General features: G+C 26.4%; 1 protein-coding gene across 2 annotated transcripts in view; it reads right to left on the bottom strand.

Moving 5' to 3' along the window:
* Window positions 1-19992, bottom strand: part of LOC107455626 (ubiquilin) — a 37572-nt gene extending 17580 nt beyond the window's left edge. The window contains exons 1-9 of one of the 2 annotated variants that reach the window (XM_016073255.4): window positions 19611-19992; window positions 15833-15935; window positions 14794-14843; window positions 11329-11355; window positions 10561-10716; window positions 7819-7944; window positions 4480-4608; window positions 3751-3874; window positions 1557-1810 (exon numbers count right to left, since the gene is read on the bottom strand). In XM_016073255.4, coding sequence (XP_015928741.1) covers window positions 1557-1810; window positions 3751-3874; window positions 4480-4608; window positions 7819-7944; window positions 10561-10716; window positions 11329-11355; window positions 14794-14843; window positions 15833-15935; window positions 19611-19709 — 1068 coding nt within the window. In that variant the 5' untranslated portion in view covers window positions 19710-19992. The remainder of the gene's footprint in view (window positions 1-1556; window positions 1811-3750; window positions 3875-4479; window positions 4609-7818; window positions 7945-10560; window positions 10717-11328; window positions 11356-14793; window positions 14844-15832; window positions 15936-19610) is intronic. The other variant, XM_071183282.1, reaches the window with a different exon arrangement.
* Between the last annotated feature and the right edge of the window lie 313 nt (window positions 19993-20305).

Here is a 20305-nt window from a genome sequence, read left to right as displayed (position 1 = left end):
TACTATTTTATTAGTATAGTTAAATTATAAATTATAATAGTATATTTTCTTTCTCATTAATAAAATAAGAGAAAGATTTGTAGTTTATACAAATAATTAAATGCATGCTATAAAGCAATCTTAGAGCATTTTTTTTTTTTTCAAAAAAAGTAAACTTGCATAAGATGACTAATTGATAAACTTGAAAGCTTCTTTCTAAAATGAAAATTATAAGAAAATAAATATTGGAAGATGCATTTTTAAAAAAAAAAAATTTAAAAGTATTTAAAAATTACTCAAATTTATAATAATTCCCCCCCCAAAAAAAAGGTACTTAAACAAATTTAACCAGTTGAGAATAATTCTAACTAAGTAAATATGTGTAGTAGTAATCAAAATTAAACCTAGAAACACAAATAATTTTACCAGTGATTGTTATTTAAAAACAATGAATAAATTTTTTTCAAAATAGAATCTAAATAATGTAATGTTTTTAAAGGATTCAGGGGAATGAATGAAATGAATGAATGAAAAATGAAAGAAAAGACATATTTTTTTTCAGTTAAAGTTATTTTTATGACTGATTATATGCTACTTAAATTAAGGTCGACACCCATCGTAAGGCCACATCAACTAATTAGCATCTTATGTAAGTTACTAAAAATCCAATAATTAGGTCAAAAATTACTCAGTATGTAATACTTTCAATTCTATGCATGGTATTCTCTTCTATAGTTATTACAGGAATGAAATTAAATTTTAAAATTGTAAAATTTAACATAACGTTTATTACAAATTTCAAAAAGATTAAAACAGAATGATATTTTATAGTTAACAAATTACTTTTTTAAATTAAACAAGTTCTGAAAATAAATTACCATGTACTTTTCACCAAAAACATTAATATATATCATTTTTTATTTTTTTAAAATTTAATTTATCCTTAGCTTGCCCTTATTTTGCCGTACATACAGTCTCATCTAGCACAACCCTTGAGTTCAGCCCAACTATGCAAATGATCAACCTACATGTTAGATATTCATTCAATATAATAGGTCGATCCCATTCCAACTAAATGTTATAGTCAGCGCATATTTTTTTTATGTACAAGAAAGTAAGGATTATCAAATTCAATTTTTATAAATGGGTCCATTTATATGCAACTTACGAGATATTAACAAAGATCTGTAAAATAACACAGTGTCATCTATCACAGCCCTTGAGTTCAGCGCAACTATGCAAATGATCACCGTTCATGTTAAAATATTCAATATAATAGGTGGATCCCATTCAAACTAAATATAATGGTCAGTACATTAATTAATTTATTATTTTGTACAAGAAGGTACCGATTATTAAGTTCAATTTATATAAATGGGTCCATTTAGATGCAACCCACATGATGTTGTAAAGAAAGAACTGTAAAATAAACATTTGTCCCCTGTTATCCACACATTAGAAATAAAAAATTTGTAAGACAAGAGCATAATATAAAAATCCTAATTAGAAAATAATCTGATAAGAAAGCGGGAAAGCTTTTCTCATCATGAAACTTTTTAAAGCTAAAACAATCTTACCCGCTGAACAAAATCTGGATTTGATGATAAAGACTGCAACATATTTTGCATGAGTGGCGTATTGAGATTTGATAAAAGAGCAGGATTATCAGTCAGTTGTTGAAACATACTCTGCATTCCAGGTGTTCCAAGTAAATTAGGGGTCGCAGTAGGAGGTCGGGTTGTGGGTGTTGAATTTTGCGGTCCTCCTCCAGGTGCCCATGGGTTAGGTAGAGGGTCTCTATTTTCTGTTCCTTGTTGAGCAGATCCTGAATCTGTGGGTAGAGAGGTTAAAAGTACACTTAAAATAAACAAAAATTTTAGAAAAATTATTTCTCCATAACCATACCTTTCAATCTAGCAACATACAAAACAATATAACCAAAAAAGACTAAAAAATCAGTGAAATTATTTGAAAGCTCAAAGATGCTCTTTTTTTTCCATTGACAATGCTATCAATAACTGACAATACTATCAATACAATTTCCAGTAGAAGAGAGAGAAAATAAATTTTGTCAGCAGTGTAACACAAATGAAAACAAACTCAGCGTATCCAAAGCTTCAAGCGTATCCAAAGCTTCTTCTTGTCATTTCTTGTCGCTTGATGAATTTTTTTCCCTCTGCGTTACACAATTGTCTTAATCTAAAACAAACTTTTAACGCATCCATAAAGCACGAAAGACATGTAACCATTTTTACGTTAGAAATTATAATTTGTTACGCATTTGTAGGTGGCCTTGTACGTTGATAATCATCAATCAAAAAGCTTGTCTTATTCTATCATATTTTAATAGAAAAACAGTCAAAAGTTAGAAAAAATATACCATTTTCAGAGCAAAATGCTATGGGTCCATTATTTCAGAATTTTTTGTAAACTTTTATTTTTGATTAAACCCACATCTCACAGTATTCTTGAGGGAACCAAATGGAAAAATGAAATCTCCAAATAAGCTGCACTACAAGATATACTGTTGCATTTTTACCAGAAATTACTGTATAATAGAATTCATATATTTTTTTCAGAAGAAACAAATTAAACATCCGTTTGAGTAACTAAAACTTTAACAATTGGCTATAGAAAATTTAACCATAAAACAGATGTGCATTTTGTAGTTCTATAAACAAATACTTATTATAATTATAAATTACAAAATTTTAAGATATACATATAAGTAAAACACAAATTTAATTCCAATAATTTACAAGGAAAAAACTAAAGAAAAATAAATAAAATAAAAATTTATAAATAAAATAAATCTCAAATAACAATAAAACAAAAATCATTCTCTAATGACTATTTTAAGCTATAGTTTTAGTAATTTTTATGTAATTAAACTCTTTTGCTTTTAGCAGTATTTTTTAAAAGCAGTTTAAAAAAATCTTGTTGGTACTATGTTTTGCAAGAAATTGAGTTTCAAGCCAGATACAGATTTATGTCATTCTTTGTCATTGTAAAGCAATAATACATTATGCACTTTACTGCCCTAGTTAATGCTTATATACTTATCATATCCTTCAAAAGAACATGGTTTCTTTTCTATCATCCAATTTTTGCTATACATTATTATAACTGACATTTTTTTCTGAAAATATCTCAATTCATTATTTTTTCTTATGAAGGCGAAGGAAGAAAATTTTGAGGTACAGGAGGTTCAGCTTTGTTTTTTAGTAGCAATTTCTAGTTAATAATCCACGATTTCTTTAAATGAAAAATGGTTCTTTTGTAATCTCATTTCCTTCTTGCATATTGAAATACTGATTTGAAGACAAATTTACACTCTTATAAAGGAATAAGAAGTACTAAACAGCCTTACAATATGGTTTCTTTCACAATATCTGAACTATATTATGATTTATTTTATTGTCATATTAGCTTTTAATTCTGTGCAAAGGTTACGCAATTTTATATGTAGATTAAGTTTTTGGTTTCATCTTATTCATCAGCTGTTACAGACACCAAAAAAGGAATTATTAAGAAATAATTACATATTTTACCCATCTCTGATGAATATGTAAAATGTTTTTAATCAATTACATTCTTAAAGGAAATAAATGTCATTTCTTTCTAATAACAGCTCTTATATCTCAAAATTTACACATAATGTTCTTTCGATCTTTTTTTCAAACTCAATCACTTTTCCACATGAATTTGCATCTTAAATTTAGAATTTTCTTATAGGAGTTTGACTTAAGTTGCAATAAAAGTTACAATTACCTCCCGTGTCACTAACAAGAGATGCAAAAGGATTTGTTCCAAACTGTTCCTGAGCTGCATTGTACATAGGTTCTTGGAGTTCAGTATACATTCTTCTCAATGCATTGTAGCCACCTGGAACACTCTGCAAAAAATCACTCCAAATTTAACATTGATCATATCATAGTTTTGAAACAAAAAATAGTTTCTGGAAGAAAAAAAAATTGATATTTAAAAAAGTAAAGTTTAATTTCTCTCTGGGATGGTTAGAACAATGTCACAAAGCAAATGTTTGAAAGGAACTTACATGAAACTTGGCAGACAAAAACATATACATCTAATAATATATTCAAATAAATTTTGCTAAGTTTCCATCTGTTTCTAACCAATAACGTACTAAAATTATTTTCAATCTTAACTAAGAAATAGTAGACAGAATACAGAACAGAAAATATTCAAATCAAATGGTTAAAAAAAAAATATTTAATTGTTATTTTTTTATATATATATTTTCCCCCCAATGATAAGTAAATTACATTTCTTTTACTTTCGCTTAAGTGTGTAGAATGAAGTATGAAATTGTAGCAACATAGGCTTAGCACTATAAGACTAAGTATTTGACTCATTTTAGTCATTAAATAAATAACCTACTAGTTTTCAGCACAAATAAATGGTTTTGACTTTTATTAAATAGGAATGTGGTACAATGCTCATTGAAAGGTAAAATTTATTTAAAAACGTAAAAATTACCTCAATATTACTCAATGCTCTATCTTGATTCCTCATTACTTCCTGCAACATTGCTGGATTCCGCATTATTTCCATTGTATGCCTCAAAAGATCAGGATTATTAAATATGTGGTTGATTTCAGGGTTTCTCTGCAAATAATCAGACAGTAAATACAAAAATAATATAAAAATATGATTTAAAAAAATAGATTTCATATTAAGAATGAAATTAAGATTTCTTAACAATGTTATAAAAATTACTAAATAGCAAAAAATATACCTTCTAAAACGAGTTTTTATAATAGAAATTACTTAAATATCAAGTGATAAAACAGCCTTAGCACACGAATAAGTCATTTAAAGAAGAGATTGTAATTAGATTTATCACAAATAAACAAGTTTCACAATCCTGTTCCTCTTATTTTTGCAAAAAAAGTTTCCAGATCAATTTGAGTGTTTGACATTGAAAAAATAATTATAGCAATTAAAAATAAAAAATAAACTAAATTTTACTTTAATGCTATTAAACTAATCATTTACTCAGATTTTTTATTAAATCTAAATAGGAAATGACTTATTTTCATAGTGTAATAACAAAGTCAATTAAAGTGTGACAAATGATAGGCTAATGTTTTTTACATATTTTTAATAGGTGTTCAAATCAGACATTATAAACTCATTTTAGTTAAAAATAACAATTTTAAAGATTTAATCAAAATAGTATGTCAATAATATATCAAGTGAGATGTACAAATAATTAATAGTTTACAATTGCTTTTTAGATAATATAAATTAAAAAATATGCAAAAATTTCACAGATCTTACAAAAAATAAAGGTTTTATTGAGAATAGTTTTTTCTTTTTTAATATTTTTTCCCCAATGATAAATAAATCATATTTCTTTTAAACCCTCAAAGGCTCGTAGAATGAAGCATCAGTTGTAGCAATGCAGAGCCAAAAGCACTATAAGGCTGAGTAATTTAATTTATATTTCAGAGTAAGATTCTACTAGTCAGAATACATCCACTAATAAAATAGTTTGTAGCCAAATTATTCAACAAAAAATAAGGACCTTTCAGAGATTTTTTAAGAATACTATTTTATTTTTTTTTTACAAAAAATTGTAGCTGCCACCCACTAAAAAAATTGTTTCTTTCCCATGTTAAAAGTTTATATATATATATCCATCAGTATTGGAAGAAATATTATTTCTCAAATTAATCCCATAAAGTTTATTTGCAACAATGATATACTTATTTTAAAAAACTGTAAATCTTTACTTAAACTTCTCCCTAGTAATATTCCAATCGGATGCATGGACAGATACCTGATTCAGTGGAGGAGTGCCTACTGAGGCGAAGTAATGTGCAGCTTTAAACTACAGAAAGGTCACCCAAGCATTGAAGGTTCAGTTGGATTACTTTGAACCATAATTGGGTGCCTATCTATATTTCCAATAGTTTTATTAAAGTCATTAAATTTAATTATAAAGCTTATTTTTTAATTTTATTTCTATTTGTTATTTTTTCTTCATCTTTTTACACATTCTCATACCCACATACTTGTTTGGTACTTGAACCTTCAACTTTCTAAACTAGCGATTTTATGGACTTTTACTTCGACTTTTAAAAAAACAGTATTTATCTTTGTCTGTCTGTCTTTTTTTTCTTCCCCTGAGGCAGTAGGGGTTGTAGTTGATTGTAGTAATATATTGCCAACAGCTGAAACAGCTCCCACATTGGTTGCACCCCAATGTATATCAATGCTTCCACTATAATTTCTTTAATATTTTTCCTTTTTGTTAGTTCCTTTTTGTAGTGCTTTTACATGGTGATATTTGGTATAGCTTTTAGTTTGCTATTTTGTGTTAATGATTTTGGTTTTCTCCAACTGAGTTGATACTTTTCATTCTCTTATAAGGTAATAACTTATTTTATTTCATCTTAAAATATTTTTCTCAATATACGTTATACATAAATATACATCCACACTAACATAAAATTTTCAAAATACAAATTACAATATCAAAGGTTTTACATAATCATGATAAAATAACTAGTTTCTGACAAAGGACTATTACAATTTTAAAATATATTCAACATAGAGTTGCTTAATCTATTTTTTTAAATTTATAATTAATTAAAAAACAATTATTTTAATTTGAAGTTCGAATTAGTTAAATTTAAGTTAAAAAAGGTATATGATTTATATATTGATTTTTTTTTATCTAAACCAGTTAAATATAAATGCATACTGAATAATAATGTTTACCAGATTAATGTAATATGACAATCATATTGAATTGATAAAGATGCAAACAGAATTAAGCTATCTGAGAAAACCTCAATAAATTTAAAATATAAATGCTATGTTATTAAAATTTGTTATGAAAACGTTGAATAGAACAATGTGAACTATGTCTTTTTGCATAATTCAAAGTGAAAACCAACATAGTAAAGGAAAAATCTCATTTTGAAAAAGGGAAAATTAAGCACTTTTTCAAAACACCCAATGAAAAAAAGCATCTTTAAGGGCTTTCAAAAACGAAAATCGGAAATAAGCACCTTTAAGCACTTTTTAAAAACGTTTAGCACCCTGTATAAGTGTTTTGAATGAAACATTAGGAAAACTAAGCTTTTTTCGAAATTCATGCCAACAATTGACAGGCAAAGAAAAAAAATTTGCACTGTGGAAAAGAGAAAATCACAAACACCCCAATGAAAAAAGTACCTTTAAGGGCTTTTAAAAAACAAAAATTAACACTTTTGAAAAATTTTATGCACCCTGGAGCAGACATCCTAAAATGAATGGGGAAACTAGTGAAAATAAGTTTGAAAAAATAAATTAATAAAAAATAAACTTAAAGACATTAAACATAGTTTATTGAAGTTTTAATTCTTACAGGTTTGGCCCCTCCTTTAATCTTACTTTAAGATAGTGATTTTTCTTTTCAAAAAACTGGTCCATATGTTATTCAAAGGAAAAGAAACTTTATTAGCATTTTGTTCAAGGGCCACACATTTGGGTGGTTCAATTATGTATAAATAATTTTTATTACAAAAATAACAGCCTCTTAGTATTGAAAATAAACTTATGACAAAGAAGAAAATAAAAACATTTTAAGCAGAATTTAAAGGAAAAAAAAATCAGAAATTGTGTTTAATTCATGAAATTAGAAAAAAACTTTAGAGCAATGATCTCTTTTTTTTAAAAAGATCCATGAAGCTATTATTATACTACACTCAAACCTAGCAGGTACAAACAATAAAAAAAAAATCACCATTCCAGAAAAAAACTAACTTAAAGTTATAATAAAATTTATTAACATTTTTCTATAATCTATAAGCATATATTTGATACCTCCATAATTTGCTGCATCTGAGGATGGTTCATTATCATATCCCGCAAAGTTTCAGGATTAGAAAATAGAGACTGCACAATAGGACTATCAAAAAGTTGCCTCATCATTTCAGGATTATTCATAAGCTGTAGGAATAAATAAAAAAAAAATATGTAGAAAGCATCATGAATATCAAATATTAAAGTAGAAAACCGAAGTAGATTTAAATTAAATTTAATTTTTCAAAAATGTAAAGAATGAATTATAGCAAGACATAAAAAAACAATTAAACATCAATAACATTTACAATAAATGCTTCTACTTAAGGTAAACTATAATGCTTCTATATAAGGTAAACATTGTTTTAAAAACAATGCATTATTTTCAAAATTAAAGCTAGATGACTGAACCTAAAGCAGTGTTATTATGTGACAATTCATTCGACTTATAGACTTCAGTTAAAAATATATATATATCAGTGTTGAAGTCAATTTTTCAGACCCCCAAAAATTTGTGGAAACCAGGGGTCGACGTTAACACTAGTTAGTAATAAAGCTGGACATTCTGTAACAATGAAGTATTGATACATTATAAAAGAGGTAGATACAAATAACTCTATATCAATTTACCCGTTTAAAAATATATTTTTAATATATGTCATATACAATAAATTTTGAATTTTCTCTCATAATTTTTCCTTACATACAAAGGATTTCTTTAGAAACTATACCTTAAATTTATTTTCAGAAAAAATTAAAAGAATAGTTAGTATAATTTATTTAAAAGTATTTCAAAAAATATAACACAATGACAACTTTTAAAAAACACAATAAAGCGACAGATTTAAATGTTTTGCATATTCATATGGATCATACGGATCCACTCTGTAATGAATTCTATTTTTTTTTTAATTTTCTCAGTCTTATAAAATATTGCCTTCACCCCTAGCCACACTTTGTAAAAGATTCTATAATAACATTTGTACCTTATTTAGAAGGGCAGCCAGCTCTGCTAGCTGTCTGATCCCTATAAATGCAAACCTTTTGCCATCTTTGTAAAAATTTGCCGTCACCCCTTAAAAACACTGCCTTTTTAATCATATTTCCTTTTAAAAAAATCACTTTACATAATAATTACAAAAGGGTTAAATTATCTGTGTTTATAGGTTTAATTCTGATTACTATTTCAAATTACTTTGTTGGGTTTAAACTGGTTTCTTTATAATAAGTTTTTCTTTTCTAGAATATTACTCATTTTTTCAGTTAGTTAAAATTTTTAAATTATTTTCGAAATAAAAAATTTTTTTATAAAAAAAAAAGTGTGCCTTTAAATGTTCCCTTTCTTATGCTTTACAGTTTAAATAATAGAAAAAAGGTTTTAAGTTGTTTATTAATCAATAATTTTTTTTTGTTTATTTTAATAATCATTGCAGAAACCAGAAAGATGACCTAAGAAACCAGAATTAGGTGCTTGAGCTGAATAAAGAAAATTTCACTTTCTTTAACATTAGCGTTAAGATAGTTATAGCAAGCTTCCATCTATTCTGCAACTTGCATTTCAGATTAAGTAAGCTTTCAGAAAAAGAAAGGTTTTTAATCAAATATATAAAAAATTACACTAATACAGAACCTTCATTGAAATTAGCTTTCAGAAAATGCTAGTCTAAATATTATCCACAGAAATAAATAATAACAGCATAAATAGTATTCTCTGGTAACAAAAAACCACATAAGGTAAAAAGAATCTAACAAGTTAATAGAGATAATTACATAAGGATCGCTATTAGCATGTTTAATAAGGAATAAAAACAAAAAAGGCACACACATTGGGGTTACAAGGAAATCTGACAATACACAGTACATGAAGGCGAATGTAATAATAAATAAGACTGATTTAATTGTATGAGGAAATAGAGGAATTGAAAGGTGATTATTAGAAACACCTTCAAATTTCGACCTTCAATTAAACCTGTTTTGATGTGTATTACACCCGCCCTCTCAACCGTAATTTGTCAGTTCATTCGTCACTTAAATATTGATTTGTAACCCTCTTACATGTATACTTTGTCTTCATTTTTGATAACGATTTTTAAAAATACACATTATGGACAATCAAAGTTCATTTCAGACGAATTTTGTGAAGTGCTGCCCTGTTTGATGTACAATAAAAAAAATTTTATCTCGGTATTATGACCACGCCCATATCTTATAATGAACTTAACTGGATGATGTGGAAGGCAAGTGATAAAATTGTATTGGGTTTAGTCGTCAGTGGAGGCCTGGCTAATAATAATAAAAAAAACTCATTGTTATACTCAGAAATTATAAGGTACTCTAACTTCAAATTATCATGCTAAAAACCTATTACAACAAATTACTTATAATTATTTACCTCTTACAAAGTACTCTAATGTTCATTATGTCTCGTGGTGTGGCCCTGTTTGTTGTTCAATAAAAAATTAATCTCCCGGTATTATGACCACGCCCACATTTTTTAATGAACTTAACTGGATGATGTGGAGGGCACGTGATTAAATTGTATTGGTTTTAATCATTGGCGGCCTGGCTAATAATAATAAAAAAAAAACTCATTTTTATACTTAGAAATTATAAGGTAATTTAATTAAAAATTATCATGCTAAAAACTTATTACAACAAATTACTTATAATTATTTACTTCTTACAAAGTACTCTAATGTTCATTATGCCTCATAAATTGCACACAACAATTTAGCAGATTATTGAGTCGATAAATTTACATACCTCTCGCTGCATTTGTTGCTGCATGTCAGCAAATGCAGAACTACCACCACCTGCTTGACCACCTAACGCACTCCCCAAATTTCCAAGACCAGGAAGTCCGCCAAAACCTCCAAATCCAAACAGGTTTCCAGGTAAAGGCGGTGGCGCCGTAACATTCTGAAAAATGGCATTACTCAGAAATAAGTAATATGTACAGACAAAATTTTAAACAATTTCTAATAAATAATAAAAAAAAACAGGATTCTTTAAATCAACTGATATAAGAGGAAAAACTGTTAACAAAATAGTTAGCTTTAATAATTAATGCATCTTTAAAAAATTATTTAATTTCTTAATACACATTTAAAATGCAAAATTGAATTTATACTCAATAACTATAATATAAAACTTATCCTTAGATTGAAAAGATAATATTGAAGAACATATTGAAATTATTACAGATTATGGATTAATCTCGTATGAGCAGCTTATCTTAAGTGATTACTAAGAAATAAACATGAAAATTGTATTACTAGTTTTATTTAATTGCTTTTTCTTAATAATGACAAATACTTGTTAGTTAAAAGATTTAAGCCTTAATCTATATACATTTTCAATATTACTAAATAACACACCAATACTGGTGCATGCGATACTGATGATACACTAAAACATTTAATTTCATGATTTACATTTTTTACAATTCTACATACTAATATGTGAACAAAATTTATTGAATTATAATTTTATAAATTTATATTTTGTAACATAAAATAAAATACAACTTACCGGAGAAGGTGCTGGTGGATCTTGCTGCTATAATATAATTATACAAAAAAGTTAAGATCCAATAAATAATCATGAATAGAGACAAAATTAATAGCAACATTTATTAAATAAATATGTATGCTTATTATTACACTCAATAGCCTGTCGTCACTAGGTTAGTACTGAATAACGAAAAGGGGACACTGACTTGTTAGAAAGAAAAACATGATAAATTGTAAAAAAAAAAAATTTAACACTTACATGGTTTACTATGTTAACTATGAAGTAATATAATTTAGTTTTTATTTAAATTTCAAACTGTTTACTGCACAAACTGAAGTTTAATTTCATTGTTCAGTCTCTTTGGAAATTTTGTACAAATTGTTTTTTCCACCTTCCTTTCAATTTGTTTGCATGAAAGTTATCTCAAAAATACCGTAAAATTAAATGTGTGCATCCAAAAAACTTTAAAAGAATTAGATATTTTCAGGTAGTTGAGTAACAAAGGACTGTCTTCACAATTTCTTTCGTTGTTTTGCTGAAAAAAATTCTTACAATTTGGTTTTTACTTAATAAAACTTACTTATTAAAAAGAATTGTTATCAAATATTAGTATAATTAATGTTTGACATATTTGTTAGATTATTATTATTTTAACTAATTTTTAGAAAATTTCTTTATCTTATCTAAATACCACAGATAAGAAATTAATTTTCTTTCCTACTTTAAATTAATATTTTAGCAATTTCATGAGTTAATAATATGTACCTAAATTTTAGTACTTTTCCATTTCGCCAGTGCAAGCGATAAAGTTGACAATGTGAAATTACTGAGTGCAAGTAAATTCAACTCTTTTTTTTGGTTTTTTATATTTTTAGGTGGCATTTTTAAAAATAAATAAATTGATAAAGTAGCAGAAACTACTTATGCTGGAGAAATGGAAAAGTATCAAAATTTTTTAATAAATAATCAAGCCAATGAAGAGAATTTTTTTTTTTTTTAAATTATAGCTAAAATTTTTTCGGCTCTAAGTAAGAATTTCATGAAATTAAGAAAAAAAAGAGTAATGTAATTATATCTTTTTTGATTAAATATGTTAAGCCGCCATGAAAAGAAAAAATCATGATCTAATTTAAAAATTTCAACTTTTCTTATTATCTTAAAATTTGAAATAAATCTTTCTATCTTTTTAGTATCAAACATCTTTATTAAAAAAGTATTAAAGATGTAAAAAAAAACTTTGCGCAAAATTTTCGATCACACAACATTTTTCAAAAGTACAAAAAAAGGGGAAAAAAACACCCTTTAAGCTAAAGTATCTCTTTTTTTTAACTCCCGAAGAAAAACTCCTTTTTCCTATTATGCCAATTATTTCCTATTATCCTATTATGCAAACCTATTATGCCAATTATTCCTAATTACATGCTTTAAGATCGTGCATCCTGTTTTCACACTTTATATCAAACATCGCAGTTCGTATTAAAGTTTCGTGTTCAAGTGACTTAAAAATTATACATAGGAATTCCTATTCACACAATTTTTAAATAAAACATCGAGATTCCTATTCACACAATTTAATAATGAAACATTGAGATTTGCATTCATACGATTTTAAATTCAAATATCGAGATTCGTATTCATATGATTTTAAAATCAAACATCCAGGTTCGTATTAACGAGATTTTAAAATCAGAAATCAAGATTCACACCTATGCAATTTCTTAAATTAGATTCGTATTTGAGTAAGTTAAAACTCAAACATTGAGATTCATATTCATCTAATTTAAACATAAGTAACATCATACATCAATATTTTTATTAAAATGTTGATATCATTCTGTGGATAATTGCTTCTACATACACTTTTTTCTTCCTTAAATTTCAGGTTCTTTTTCAATTACTTTAAAAAGTGTTTTTATACATTTTAATGTTTTTTGATTCCTATTTTAAACTTTTTTTGGTTTCTTACGAAACTCATCTCTGTGATATGATCAATATAAGGTTTAACATTTCTTAAAAAATCTGATCTTCAAACTAATTTCGCTAAAATGATGTGGCTACGAAAGGGTTTAAACTAGTTACAAAAGCTAATCATTGCTTACAGAAAGTCTTAATTGATATTTTAGGCTAGCAATAAGTTCTTCATTAACGTAAGTCACTTTATAAATTTGGAACTTCATTCATTTAAACTAATTTATTCACAATAAATAATATTAAACAACATTTATTCTTTTTCTGCAATTAAGAAAAGGGGGAAAGGAAAAATATGAAAGGTAAGGTAAAATTAGAGTTCTCCCTAGGGAAAAAAAAGAGCAGGGCGCTTCCTCTCTGAAAACGGCACTTTGAAAGGGTACTCACTAAAGATCGTAAATATTTATCAAAATGTGCGACATTATGTAAAAACTCAATTTAATGCTAAACAATTTTCACCTTTCATACCATTTTATATGTCAAATGATATGTCAAATGAAAGTATATGTCAAATGAAAGTATATGTCAAATGATAATTCTCTCTCATTAACAAACTAAGAGAATAATTTGCAGGTTATAAAATAAAAATAAAAAGCTAAACAAAAGGTAATCTGTGCATATTTTTTTTTTCCAAAAAAAAAAGTAAACTAGCAAAAAATAATTAATAAACAACTTCAAAGCTTTTTTCTATCATTTAAACTGAAAATTATGAGAATAAACATTTAAAGATGGATTTTTAATTAAAAAAAGATATTTATTTAAAAAATAGCTTTAAAATTTAAAATCACTTAAAAAATTTAATAATATTTCCTCTCCCAAAAAAAAATAATACTTTTTAAAAATTTTATCAGTTGGGAATAATCCTAAGAAAGTAAATATCTCTAACAGTATTGGGAATTAAACCTATAGTAAACACTCAACACTAATAATTTTACAAGTGTGTAGTTAGTTATTATTTAAAAACAATGAATAATTTCATTTCAAAATGGAATCTGAATAAAAAGGTGTTTTTAAGGGATGGCAGCATACTTTTTCAAAAAAAGTATATTACTTTTAGTTATCAATGGCTAAAATAGCAACTGAAAGGAAAAATGCATTATTTTTAACATTATTTTAAATATTTTGCATTATTTTTAACTGACAGGAGTATAAGTTACAGCGAAATTTGCACAGATATCTTAATATTTAGTACCTAAAATTAGACAAAAAACTTGTCATATGACTCAGTCACACAAGACTGAACAAATGGATTTGAAAAACATAAAAATTACTCAAGTTGAAAATATGATTATATCTTAGAATACATTTAATAATGCAATTTTTTAAAGAAAGAATAGCTAAATTAAAGCATTACATGAATGATTTTACAGAAATAAAATTTTCAATAAAAAGATAAAAATAAATAGTACAAATAAAAAAATATGATCAACTGAAAAACATTTGAATAAATACAACAAGAAAAAAATAGCTGATAAAAGGTATTTGATCATATAAAGGAAAATAAATCTCACTTACTCGATTTGAAGTTCTGATAACTAAATGAATAGTCAATCCTTCTTTTATATCTATAGTTTTTAATAAAAAAAATAAACATGTCAAATTTTCTAAATTAATAGAAATTTTTCTTGAAGCAACAAAACATAAATAAATTCAAAAAATTTTAAACATGGCTACAAATATTAAACATTAAAGATTTTCAAGAAATTTTTTTAACAAGCTCTTTATACAAAGCAAGAGTATGAAGTCAATTTTTTTTTCTTCATAGGCTCTGCCGTCACTCAAAACAATGTTATTCATAGAATAATAAAATTACTTTTACAGCTGCTATGAGTTTGTAACTGTTATTTATGAATGCTGGGTTAAGTGTTAACTATTTTTAGCCATTGCCCTTTATGACAATAACGAAAATGGTGCATATTTTCAATATGAAAAGGCACAGTTAAGTGACAATGAAGTGTTTGTGATGCAATATGAAAAAAAAAAATTACACCAACACTTTGTGTAAGAACTTATAAATTTACAAAAAATCAGAATTTTTAATGATTTTCATAACGTGGAAAAATTTACCTTATTATAAATTTTTAGGATTTTCTTAAAAATGTTTATGTGATATGGCCATTTTAAAACCAAATTCTTTATAACAAGACTGTATGCACAGTTTAAATTATAATTCAGATTTGACCATTTAAATCATGCTTCTTGTTTGTTTTTTTTTTACCTTCTTGGGACAAAAACTTAGGAAAACACCAAGCTCAGTTTTTTATTACAAAACTTTTCCATAAGTTTAACTTATGAAAATGAGAAAATAAATCACCTATTAAACTGTAAGTGGCATTTAGTTTCAATTACTAAATAGTTACCTATTTAAAATTACAATTTTCGTGGCATGCCAAAGTATAAAAGTACGAGTTCTTAAAAACTTCATATCAGGTTATGAACATAAAGCAGAGAAAAATTATGCAATATACAAATATGCTTTAAAACATAATATCAAGGAAGAAACAAAACATGTTTAATGTATTAAATGTTGATTTGCACTGAAAAATAAACTTACTATGAGATTTAATTTCTTCATGATCCTTCAAAATCTTCCCAGCAAAAATTAAACACACTTGCTCAAGAGAAGTGCTGAATGCTTTGGCTACTTCTTCTTTTAACTACAAAATCAAAATTCTACGTTATATTTAATAATTATGAACAATGAAACAATTTAATTGAGGCAAATCATTTACTATTAGTACTAAAAAATTATATTATTAAATATTTATATTTAATAATTATGAACAATGAAACAATTTAATTGAGGCAAATCATTTACTATTAGCACTAAAAAATTACATTATTAAATATAACAAAAACTAAGCTAAGATTTAACAGCATTATGAATCCTGATTCATAATTCTATTAATTTAAAAAAAAAAATCATATTTCCATTTTATTTAAAACGGTTTATTTTTATTCAAATCATTCAAAGATATTTTCATGAACTTTCTTCTTCTTCAGGAGTGCAACAGCCCTTTGCAGGCCTTGGCTGCCTCAACAGCACGCCTTCTCCAGCTCCCTCTGTCCATGGCAACTCCCCTCCAGTTCTTAAGTTTTAGGACTTTGAGGTCGTTTTCGGTGTCGTTGAGCCATCGAGTAGATGGTCTACCTCTAGAGCCGGACCCCTGAGGGTTCTTGAAGGTGGCAATTTTTACAGGGCTATCTTCAGAGCCTCTCCAGATATGGCCGAGCCATCTTACTTACATCATGAACTTTGGTTAATAAAATTACATTTAATAAATACAGGGTATCTGCAACATTTTAGATATTCAAATTCATGACTTTTCATGTCTAATTCTTAGAACTTTTCATGACTTAATGAAGTTACTATTTTCTCCGACAAAAAACAGAATAATAAATTTAAAAAGCATTATAATAACATTAATTAAAATGATAGGTATAACCAAAATTGTTATACTCTGCATCTTCATATTTATTGATTTTAAATTTAAAAAACAGAGTAAAGAAATAGTTGAAGCAATAAAATAGCTGAAAAAATAATAGCTGAGCAAATAATTTTTTTTTCTTCTTTTCTGCTGAATTATATTCTAAAGATACTTTTCTTGTTCCTCAGAAAGGAAAGAAATACTCCTGATTTCTCTGCTCTTATTTCGGAATTAAACAAATTTGCCAATGACTAGCTTACTTCAGCTAGAATTTTAAATTGATAAAATAAAAAAAAAAGATGAATAATAATAATTCTGAAATCACATAAGTTTAAAAGATACTTCGCTCTAGAAATGATGTTTTTTCTTTCCTTTTTTGAAAGAACAGCATAATTTTTAAAGAAAATGATAAAAACTTTTTATATTTAAATAAAATATGACTCAGAGTGGGGATTTTGTTACAAATTCAGATATTCGGTACACCATGAAATTTGGGAGGGATTCCATTTTAAAAATAAAATTTAGCGCCAACCTAAATCTATGACTTTCCATGATATTTTTTAAAAAAAGTTAAATTCATGACATTTCATGACAAATTTTGCTCAATACCAAAATTCATGACTTTCCATGATTTTTCATGACTTTCCAGACGAGCGGATACCCTGTAAATATGATTAAAATAGAAGTATTATTTAACGTAAGTGTGTAATGATCATTCAGACCTTAGTAACCCATTCGTGCCAAGAGTCTTTAAAAGGACAATTTATACTACCAAAACATAAAGCACAGGTGTTTCGAGGAACACTTATACTTTAATTCTAAGTAAGAGCATCTTGTTTTTTAAAAACTAAAGTGGTTGGCAATAGAAAGAAATATTTATTTGTAACAAACAAATATACCACATTTTAATATAAATTATTTTTATATATATATACCACTTTTTATGGCTGGGCATGAATGAGTTGAGTATTGGACCTATTTGGCTTTTTTGGTGAATATTAGGTTGGCAGAATGTTAGGTCAAAAAGCATTTTTTGTAAAAGTATTTTTCGATAAAACTTTTTTTTAAAATTTGAATAGACTTTTTAAAAAATAACATAAAATCAGATTTTTAACTATACGTTAATAGAAATATTTTTCACATATATTAGTTAAGTTCTAAAATTCATGTGCTTGCAAATTTATGTTATGGAAAACAAATTGAAAAATAAACTTTGAAGAATTGAAACTAGATTAGTACCTATATTGAAGCACAAGTTTTTATACTGCTGCTTTTTCTTTAAAATTATATCAGACAAGAGAATTTTGTTTTTTTGACACGTATTAGAACTTTGTTTTAAGAATTGAGAAGCTCATTTTGTTTTATTATATTTTTGCTGTTTCAGTTATAGAACTGCATTTTAAAAGGAGGGTTTTTGATAGACTTTATTCTTTTATTGTCACTTTAGGCAATAACATAAAAAAACTATGACTTTCAATGTTAAAAGATTTGTTTCAAGAACTATGAACAATTGTTCTTTCTTATGCATTATAGATTTATTTGCTGCCAAATAGTGTAAAACACTTTTTTTTTATTCTATAGGCCATTCAAATTACTATCCCAAAAGAAAGAATTATAAACTGTCATAATCCCAAAGTACTCATTCTGGGTGATGACTTGTTTAAATAATAGATTGAGTAGATAAAGATTGTAAAGTTTCAATTACATAACACTGCTGATTATAAATGTCAAACCATAGATAAGAAAGTGGTAGCTTTCAATTTAGACCTATATCCTTTATCTACATCTCCAATAACTAGTCACTTACTTGTAAGAATTACATAATTATTAAGCGATTATATTGATATAAAATTAGCAGGAATAAAACTTTATTAAATTAATAATGGAAAACATTAAATATGTATATCATTTGTCTACATAAAATTCTAACTATCTATTTTATATGTAATTCGAAAGATAATGAGTTACATTAGATTAATGATTTTATTTACTTAAATGAAGGTCTTTACGCCACTTAGAAGAAAAAATTAAAATAACTTACATATTTGAAAGTTACTTTAGAGATAATTAACCTCCAAATAATACATTGTATTTTATATTACTAATGAATAAATGATAGTCATAGTTAGTTAAAAATGATAGTCATATAAAATCACAATCTTAATTTATTAAGCTCATAATTTTAAAATATAATTGAAAAGAATTTTTATAAAACTATAATTCATATTATTTGATTTTATGCTTTAATTTGGCCAGCTACTGTATGATAAACCACTATATTATATTCAAGAAAGAAATTGGGAAAAAACTTTCTATTTTAGGCACAACACAGAAATATATACATGTATGTGATTTTGTCAACAAGGAAGAATAATTTAGCATTGCATATTAGGATTGATTAGATCACAAATAATTATAATCCATTATCACAACATGATTCATTGTTTTGTTGAAAAATCAGAAATCAGTGAATTCTTTTCAGAATTGGCAATAACTAATAAGAAAATTCTAAAAAACAAATTATACAATAATCCACATTGCAAAATAAAATTTAATGTTTAAAATTACTGAACAGAAGGTTGAGGAAGTTTACTAAAAAATAGGGAAATGTATAACAAAAAGTAAGAGGAAGATGGAAAGTATGTGACGTCAGATTTCCGTAGTTACAGTTTGATATGTAATGTATAACAATGTTAAATTACACTTCAAAAAGCTATTTAAACAATTAACAGTGATACATCATATAGTATTCTATCTTAGAAACTAAAGTGAGCAATTCTTCGACCAATTTTAAAAACAAATACAAAAAAATATATATGCGTTTGCGCAATATGTCATCTCAAACGATTAGTATAGCTCATCACGTTCTTTAAGGTAACACTTTAAGAAAAAAATGGAGTTTACCTCCTTTACAGTTGCATTTTCTTCAATTTCAATAGATTTTCTTTCTTTTGCAGTTTTGATATGAATTGTAATTTTGGGACCCGAATCTTCCTCCGCCATAGCGTAATTCACTTAATTCCAATTTCGAAGATGTAAATAGGACAAAAAATTGACTTCTACTGTGAATGATCAACAGCGCCTCTTTAACCGCAATAGGGCTGAAGAATATTCTAAACAACTTTATCCGAAATCAGGCAAACGGTACGATATTTTTAATTGATATTCTTACTGCGACTCATAAACGTTTGGGTAGAGCAGCATGTAGTTATTTTGCAAAGAAATATCAATGCTCTTGACGAAAACCATTCGAAACCTTTTTGATGCAAGAATAATTTTATGAATCGTTCCCATTGCTTCCTTTTTTTCCCTTCACGAATGAGAGAGTCTTTATTTTCCACTAGGAAAAACATAAGGATCATTCTTACTGCCTGCAAATGAGAACCTCGTTGCCGAGTTTTTCACGAGTCCACCAATCTGATTCTCATTCGTATGCGAAATTTTTGCTCCTGAAAAAAATAGCAAACGGTCCTTCGGTACGTGTCAATTCGAACCATGTGCGCAATAGATAAAGTGAGAATGGTCCGTAGGAATGTATTTTGATACGTTCATCAGTTAAACGAAAAATAAAAATTCTCTAGCTAACGTTAAAAATTAAG

This window comes from Parasteatoda tepidariorum, chromosome 7, assembly GCF_043381705.1.
Source record: "Parasteatoda tepidariorum isolate YZ-2023 chromosome 7, CAS_Ptep_4.0, whole genome shotgun sequence".
Lineage (NCBI taxonomy): Eukaryota > Metazoa > Arthropoda > Arachnida > Araneae > Theridiidae > Parasteatoda > Parasteatoda tepidariorum.
Note: the sequence above shows the minus strand (reverse complement) of the source record. Positions and strands in the feature narration are given on the sequence as shown.